General features: G+C 40.4%; 1 protein-coding gene across 1 annotated transcript in view; it reads right to left on the reverse strand.

The window, feature by feature from the left end:
- LOC133283091 (ceramide transfer protein-like) overlaps nt 1–5891 on the reverse strand; it is a 76084-nt gene extending 70193 nt beyond the window's left edge. The window contains exons 1-2 of the mRNA XM_061479576.1: nt 5756–5891; nt 2936–3070 (exon numbers count right to left, since the gene is read on the reverse strand). Coding sequence (XP_061335560.1) covers nt 2936–3070; nt 5756–5851 — 231 coding nt within the window. The 5' untranslated portion in view covers nt 5852–5891. The remainder of the gene's footprint in view (nt 1–2935; nt 3071–5755) is intronic.
- Between the last annotated feature and the right edge of the window lie 2781 nt (nt 5892–8672).

The following is an 8672-nucleotide window of genomic DNA, read 5'->3' on the forward strand; positions in this document are numbered from 1 at the left end:
TGTCTTGTTTTGTTGCTCCCTGTTATCGTCATCATCAGTATTGTTATTGTTGGTATTATCACTATATTTTACTTTATTTCAATTATTAAACTGTTCTTATCTCAACCCACACCTTTCTGCACTCTGTAGCACTCTCATAAATACAGGATAACTTTCTTACATATTCACTTTGAATATCAACCTATCCACTGCTGGTTAAGATAATGCAAGGACTATGAATCTTATTCATATATAAATTTGTACAGAGGATACAAATGTAACTTCTAACTGCTTCACCAACAGCAGCCCCATCTCATCTCCTAGATATCAACTCTTTCTCTCTTCTGTTGCTCTTTGGCATTTTCCTCTCCAGGATACAATCACCTCATGCCTTTCACATATGAGTAAGCATTGCTGACCACACTTACCTCTCTAGGGTTTTTTTTTAGATGCACTGTCTAGACACTCCAATCAGATTTCTCTCCCATTTAGCCAAGATTTTTCCACCAATCTGGATGTAACAAGTTTGATTAAGGCACACACCAAAGCCTAAGTTACTAATTGCCTGTCCTAAATAAACCCCAGTCTACTTAAGGCTTGTAGTCTATTGTTCTGGGTTCAGCAACCACAATATCTATGTCTTAGTTTAGTCATCTTTTCAGAAGCAGTTAAGCCTAAGGAAGCACCTTATCAAGTTACAGAAAATTATTTAATTAAATGCTCATTACTTCATATAAAACCAGATTGTTTTCCAACCTTAGATGGTTGGAAACAATATTTCCCCATGCAATTAGCAATTTTTACAAATTTATTGCCATGGTATTTCTACCCAGGGCATGGATTTATAGCTTAGCTTTCAGCTGGTGAAAGCTTTTATTAATAAGCTATCAATTTCCATTCAATTTAACTAGCAGCTGACAAACATTAGTAGGTAAGTCACAACATCATTCTATTATCATAAGCAGGTCTGTTAGCAAGATCACAGTTCAGAGCAGTAGCTAGAAAAAGCTAATCCAAAGTTTACCCACATTAATCCTCTAAGTAGGTCCACTTCTAAATGCTACCACTCCAACTGGTTCTGAAATCGTATTAAATTGCATAAAACACGAAATGCAACATTAAGACACCAATGCACTATTCATGTCATGGTGACTTCTTGAAAATGTATTTTGTGAGATATAATTCTTCATGCTACAAGTGCTTTAAACAATATTGCTAAGAATATTTGTTTGAAGACAGGTTTAAAACAAACAAGCCAAAAAAAAAAAACACAACAACACTATTCAATTTGCTACTAAACAGCTATCAAGCCAGAAGCATTCATTCTAAAATTGTGGCCTAAAAGAATAACTTCTGAAAATTAAGGAATAAAAATCATATGGCAGCTTCAGAAGTAAATTTCTATATCCTAGAAACACATGAAATTACCCAATAGTATTTCTGAACCTCTAACACACAGCAATCGCTAACTGCAGCTAGAAATAACATGATTTCACCAGGTTTCAGAGATGCCACTTCAAACTACAATCAAACAGTCAAATCTCACAAGTCACAATTCTGAATGAAAACAGAACAACTAAAATACTGGGGAGGAGGCATGTATCTAGAAGTAGTTTCAGTGTTACACACTTCCTAGTCAAAAGATAAGCAGCTCATCGACTTCCATTTACAAAGGGCAATATACCAAAACAGTCCAAAAGCAACATCAGCATCATTAGAATCTCTTTGCCACAACAACTGGAATTCAAGCTGCCGAGATGTGCTCTACAGCAAACTTCCAGACATCCCTTGCCACCACCTTCCTGTCTCCACGTGGTTAAGCCTCTTACTAGTGAATTAGACATCTTTTTGGAAGTCCTGATCAGAGGCTGGTACCTCTACAAACAGAACACTTCTTAGATACTGCTGCTGTGCACCATATATTCCTGAACAAGTCAAATCTTGAACAAGTTTTAAACATTTAAGCAGTTTTAAAAAGAGCTTTAAAAGAAATTAGGTAATTGCTTTACTTTTTAGATGACTGCAATACCCATCAGACATCTAGATGTAGAAATTTGCCTTTTCTTCACAATCTTTTTTCCAAAATACACACAGTTGATGCAATCAATAGTCTTTTTTCCAAACTAAAGTGTGTTTTAAAAAACTTCTATTTATAAGCTGAATATTAGTAAGAAGATGAAGCTTCTTGTCATGCCCAATTCAGTTTTAAAGCAAAACATTTGGTGGAATAAGAGCATAAATAGTAAGATTTAATGCTACTACTCTAGGAAGTTATGTGCTGCACAAGTCCAGCTACCATCACCCCCTCCCCATCAAGTAATTCTACTATTTAACAGTAACACAGAAAAACAGCATCCTTTTTGGCAAGTATTATTAATAATACCATACCATAATTAAGTTACCAAAAGGGGTGGGTTTTTTCTTCTTCTAAGGTCAATTCATCTTCATGAGATCACACTTACATGCAGGCTCTTTATTCTTACTAGCATAACACTGGATCTTTTAGCATTAGGCAAAAACAGCACCACAGTTTACAGGAGGAAACACACAGTAGAACATTTGGAAATGTTGGACAGAGTCATGTTCAGAAAGTACAAAGAAATAACTACCCTCTTCCTAGCACGAAGTTTAAGGACTGTGATGAATGCTGTCTCCTTTAGGAGGTTGGTCTAGGGTCTTCAGCTAACCCCTGGGAAAATTCTGCCTCCTCCAAAAGCAAACTGTATCCCCACCCACAGAAACCTCTAAGATAACAGACATGAAAAGCTGCTTACTGCAGTCTCAAATGAGAACAGCTTTCCTTAACTTCTTGCCCTGCTCCACAGTGTTGCACATTAGCTTAATATTAAGCAACCTGACAGAATTTGCCATACCCATATTTGCTTTCACCAGACATTAGCTTACAAATATGTAACACTCTAAAACATGAAAAGATAACACTAAAATAGCTCTTTACCGTGATCATAGCCTTGCTCAGACAGACAGAGCCTCTGCAGCCATACTCTGTTTCATCTTCAGACTTGTAATAACTAAGTGTGTTGCTTTTCAGAACTACCCAACGATCCTGCCACCCATGAATGTAGTTGGTCCACTGTAAAAAAATAAATAAAAATAAAAAAATTCAAAGATCAGCTAACAGAAAAGAAACAATAAAAATAGTTTGGCCGATATTTCTCAGGCTTTAAGCACCAAAAAACCTCATACACAAACACCCACACTAACTCCTGTGAAATATTAACTCACTCCTCTGAACAAGATAAAGTTTTATTGAGGGACAAAGTCAATAAAGCAAAAGCAAAAGGGATGGGCACATGACCATAGCCAGAGGTGCAACTGATTAGTATTTGTTACAGGTTTATATACTTTCACTATTGCATTAGTCACATACATATTCATAATTCCCACATATAGGTGGGGAATATTATAACTAGCTCCAGGAACTTATTAGCATAAATCCCCTCCTCTTGGCTTCTGCCCACTGCTCTCCGGTGACTGTGGGCAGGGGTCTTGATGATGAAGTAAGCAGTCTTCCTCTTGTGAGTAGGGGTCTTCAAGATGAAGTAAGCAGTCTTCCTCACAGTGTACTTTTCACCTTTGGCACAGTTGGACGCCCCAGTAATCACACAACTAGCTGAAACCAGCCATATCTGTAATTCTTCTGATAACTAGCAAAGATTTAGAACAGTGCGACCTTCCTGCAAAACTCTGCAGGACGGGCAGACAAGGAGTATCCCAAGCTAGCAGATTTTTGGGAGGCTCTGTCTCTAAACTAACTGATAAGTAGAAGGATGGTCTGAAATAACTCAGGTTTAGTGGGGCCACTAAATCCTGTTATCTCACCACAGACAACACAAACATTGTGCTTTAAAGCTAAAGATACTTTAGAAGACTAGTGTGAAACAATTAACTCATGTTTAGTGGGGCCACTACATTCCACAGACTTACAACATGAACATTGATCTCTTTCTACAACCTAAGTTAAGCTAAAAAGTGCTTTAACTCTGTTATCCAGGCACTAGCTTTTCTTATATCAAGCCCCCCCCCCCCCTTTCTTTTAGCTTTACAAATTATTTTGCTATGTGACTCCGTTTTGCTCAAGAGTTCTAGCCCTTTTTAACTTGTTGTCTAATCTCGTGTCTTTAGCAAGCTTTTTTCTGTTATCGTAAACTCGTACAGTTATATCCACATAACCACACCTATGATTCAGGAAAGCCAATACATTTATGTGTTTATCACACTCCTATAAAAGTTCCTCCCAACCAAGAACTTTAATCCCTCTTCTGTCCAGAGCTCTCAAGTCAGTTTACAAACTCCTGGAGGTACTAAAAAAACAGTTCCTTCAAATGAACAATAAAATAACAGACACCTTAACTGCAACTGCATTGCTAAGACTACTTAAAATAAAGGTAATAAACATACTGATGACAAATGGGGGTAGGGGTGTGTGGTGTAAATAGGGAATTATTAGTCACTAAGGTTAGTTTATTCATTTGATTTAAAACCAAATTATTTGATACTTGCTAATCAGCAAGCATACAATCATCCTTTTGTTATTCAGATTTTTCTAGGCACTCCACATCCACACATGGAATGAAAGGGATATTCTAGGAACAAGCCCTCGATTCATTAAAAAAAAAATAAAATCAAACCAACATTTATATGACTGGAAAGAGTTTGCAGAGTCCATCGCTAAAAGCAGAGTGCTGGCCCCATTAGAGCCGTTTTCTCAGAATCCAGGGCTGTTTATGGATCTCAGTATTACATGACCTGTGCCTGGCCTTATTGTGTAAGAAAGGAAAGAAATTCAAACCACAGAGCTTTAATTCTAAAGTTATTTCGACATTATTTTGAAAGCACTTTCTATAAAAAAAAAAAAAATCTGCTTCCAAACTTAACAATTCAATATTCAAGTTCGAAGCACTCCTAAAGTTTCCTAGTACCATCCAGCACATGCTTGCAAATCATCTTATTTTCAATGATAAAAGAGAAAAAAAAAGTCTTTATTTTTAAAAGGGGAAAAATAAGCTTCCTCTCACTCCTCCCCACCTCCCATATCTCCTGCTGCAGGAGTATTTTATTGCCCCGTTTTGATACTTCTGTCGCTCTTGTGCTGGGGCCTGCTCCTGTGAAGTGACCACGGGCTGCGTCTGCCTTCAAGAGCTCCCAGACAAGGAAACAGGATGCCGCGGGCCCTCCGCCAGCTTCGGCCAGGAGCCTGAAAGGAGGAGACACCCTCTCCACTCACACCCGGCCGCCCCCTCGCGGGCTTCGCTCTCTATAAGCTCAAGACAGACAACCAGCGAGGTCGGTACGGAGAGGGCGGCAGGGACTCCCAAGGCGGAGCGACAACACCTCCCTCAGCCAACGCTGAAGTCGCACCCGCCACTCTTCTTTCCCGAGAAAGTGCTTCCTCACACCACTTTTCAGGGGTGGGCGGGGTCGCGCTGCACAAATGTGGGGATAAATATGCGAGCCCCCCGCCCACCGAGGATATGTTAGTGGGCTCCGGCTGAGGGAAGAGGTGCGGGCGGTTTGCGCCAGATGCCAGAGCAGATTCCTCACCATCAGAGAGCGACTGCCTCGGCCATGCCGGCGTCTCTCACACCCCCGACCAGGCCCCTCCTCAGCCGGGTCGCCCGAAGCAATGCGATAAGGAGACAAGCAAACGGGGTTGACACCCCCCCCAGCCGGCTGCAGGGGAAAGAGAAGGTAGTATGGAGAAAAGAAGCGAGAGACCACCAGGCACAAGCTGCAGAGAGGAGGAAAAGCAGCTTACCTTGCTGAGCACCCCGCAGAGCTCAACAGGCAGCCTAGGCTCGGTCTCGGGGTTCTCTTCGGAGCTGGAGGAATAACAACTCTGATTGTCTGACATAGCCGAGTAGGAAAGGACCAAGCAACCCCACCCCCCAGCAGCAACCGCAGCCTCCTGGTGCTGCTACTTGAAGGAGCAGCAGGCTCTATCAGACCAGCACCGTGCGCCCTTGCCAGAGACCAGCTGGCACCAAGGCAAACAAGCTTAAACTCGCTCCTCACTATAGTTTCACAGTCCCTACTCTTAACAAAAACCACAAGGCTGCGGTAGCGAGAAAAGGAAAAACAATTTCATATCTGCTTGCCGCGCACTCCACTGCCACCACTATTTTACATGAGGGGAGCGCTTTGTGTCAGCTCCGCCCCTCACCTTTTCTCCCATCTCCACTAGCGGGGCCGCGCGGCGCCTGCAGGGAGCTGTAGTCTTTTGCACAGCTGTAAGCCTAGCCACAGTTGGTTTCCGGAGACGTAATGTGTTGCAGCTGCTATCTCCCGTTTGTAAGGAGATAGCTGCCATTTTGGTTTCGTCGTTTCTGTAGCGCTAGCGTTGGGTTTCACCTCTGTAACCTGATAAGGTAAAGAACTCCATTCCTTCTACCTCTCCGCTACCAGGTGAGGGTAGTGGTGGTGATTTTATATTGATAAGCGGATTGACTTCACAACTCGTTAAAGTTGTAAAGTAGGTATACTTTTTATTCAGCGCTGAGATGCACGGGGATAATTCCTCAAAGTCATGCATGCCTCAGTGTTGTTTCCCTCTACATTTATTCTCTAAAGTTATATATATTCATAAGGTTGCACAATACACCTAGACATATTCATGTCCTATCCCCGCTTCATATTATAATGAGCTAGAAGGTCCTTTGCGCCTGCGCAGTGCTCCCTCTAGTCATGGGCAGGGGTCTTAAGATGAAGTAACTGAGTCTTCCTCCTGTGGGTAGGGGTCTTCAAGATGAAGTAAATGAGTCTTCTTCTTCTTGAACTTTTCACCTTTTAGTCTTCACATATGGCCTTATGGTTTGGTCGGTGTCCCAGCCATAAACCATCTGCTTCTCCCCCTTCAGGGATCTGCTTTTCCTTATCAATAGCTGCTTATCAGTAGAATCAGGCATCTGCTTTTCCTTGTCAATAGAACCAGGTGTCTGCTTTTCCTTATCAATAGTGCCTTTGTTCTGCTTAGTAGGCATGATGGGTACAGACCATACTTTTGTTTAAGCAAGTGAATTCCTCTAACCCCCTTGTACAACCCCCCTTGTACATTGGTCAACCCTCTGCATCAATCCCCCCTTTTTCTATAAAATGAGTAAATTCTTTTACTATATTATTTATGACAGAGCTATCCATGTTCCTTCTATCGATTTATGAAATGATGTCGATATACATTGTATTATGCAAGGTACAGTCATTAAAATGCGTAGTCCTATAGCTAAGATTAGAAGGCCTTGTTTAAGTATTTCCCTGAACCATCCAGTAACTCCTAGGTTTTTTAGCCATTCATCCATTCCACCTTCAACAATTCTAAGCTCTTGCATATTTTCCTGCAATTTTTGCAGCTTAGCATGAATAGATTCAGAATGGTCAGATAAGTTCATGCAGCACATACTTTCGAAATCCCCACAACCATCTTGTAACAATATCTTTGTTACCTCCTGGGCTTGTGCACTTCTAGTTGGAAAGGCTTCTGGCCAAACTGAAAAGGTGTCTGATGGTACCAACAAATGTCTATAGCCCCTTTTTCTGTCCTTTTGCAAATTCTCTTGCAACATTTTATATGCTGCCATTACCATCTAGAATCTTTTTGAAATAGTTTCCTATTTCTACTTGATATTTAAATGTCATTTCTTTTTTCAATCTTCATAAATTATCATAGATCGTTTACAATTCCAGAAAGAAAATTTTGTTATACCACAAGTAATCACTATTAAAATAATTAATATTAATATTCCTGCAACCCGTTGCCTTAACCAGGAGAGATCAGGTAACCATGAAGGTAACTTCTTCCACATTGCTTCAAACCCCCAGGGGGTGTCATCCTTGGCCATTTTATGAAATAATTTAATTTTTTTCCAGATTTCCTCCAGATCTGTTTCAGGAACAGCAATTTTCATTGATTCTTGTTCCACTTGGATTATATTAATGGTTTTGCATTCTATTTCCTCTATGGTTGCTGAGATATTTATGATTGCCTTCTCTAATTCACTTATTCCCAAAGATGGAATTAGCCATCTCAAAAAACTATTAAATGCAGTATTGTGTTCAGCAATAGGGATAAACCCTCGCTTAACCAATACCATCATTTCCCTTCAGGAACAGGCCACCAATGAAACACAATACCATCTATATTAATAGTGTGATTGGAATTTGAATAGTGACCTATACCTGTGGCATTTAAACAAACATAGCATCCTATTCTGTTTCCTGGTGTAATACATCTTTGTATACAGGTATAATATTCTTTACTTGGATTAGGATTAACTATTCCAAATCTTAAAATTGTCCATGAGATAGTGTTGGAAATTGGAATGCCAATTAATGGAAGGCCCTGATCTTCTCCTGATTCAGGCAACTGTGCACACACCCAACAGTCACTACAATTAACAACTTTAGTAACATTCTGCATTAATTTCAGGTAAGTATTGGTCCCAAGCTGGTATGTCAGTTATCACATAAATACAAATTACGACTCGTACAATTTCATATGTGAAGGTCCTGAAGGTTTGATCTGCCATGTCTTCTCTGGTTCTGGTGCTTTCTTCATTTTTGAAGAAAGGTTGTTCCTTTATCTTCACTGCTGTAAAGGTGGTCAGTATTATCTGATACGGTCTGCTCCACTTCTCCTGTAGAGGATGTCCTGAAAAATTCTTAACATAAACCCAGTCTCT

The sequence above is a fragment of the Pezoporus flaviventris genome, unplaced genomic scaffold, assembly GCF_033815535.1.
Source record: "Pezoporus flaviventris isolate CSIRO_AGI_PZ_B2104156 unplaced genomic scaffold, CSIRO_AGI_Pfla_v1 ptg000153l, whole genome shotgun sequence".
NCBI classification, from domain to species: domain Eukaryota; kingdom Metazoa; phylum Chordata; class Aves; order Psittaciformes; family Psittacidae; genus Pezoporus; species Pezoporus flaviventris.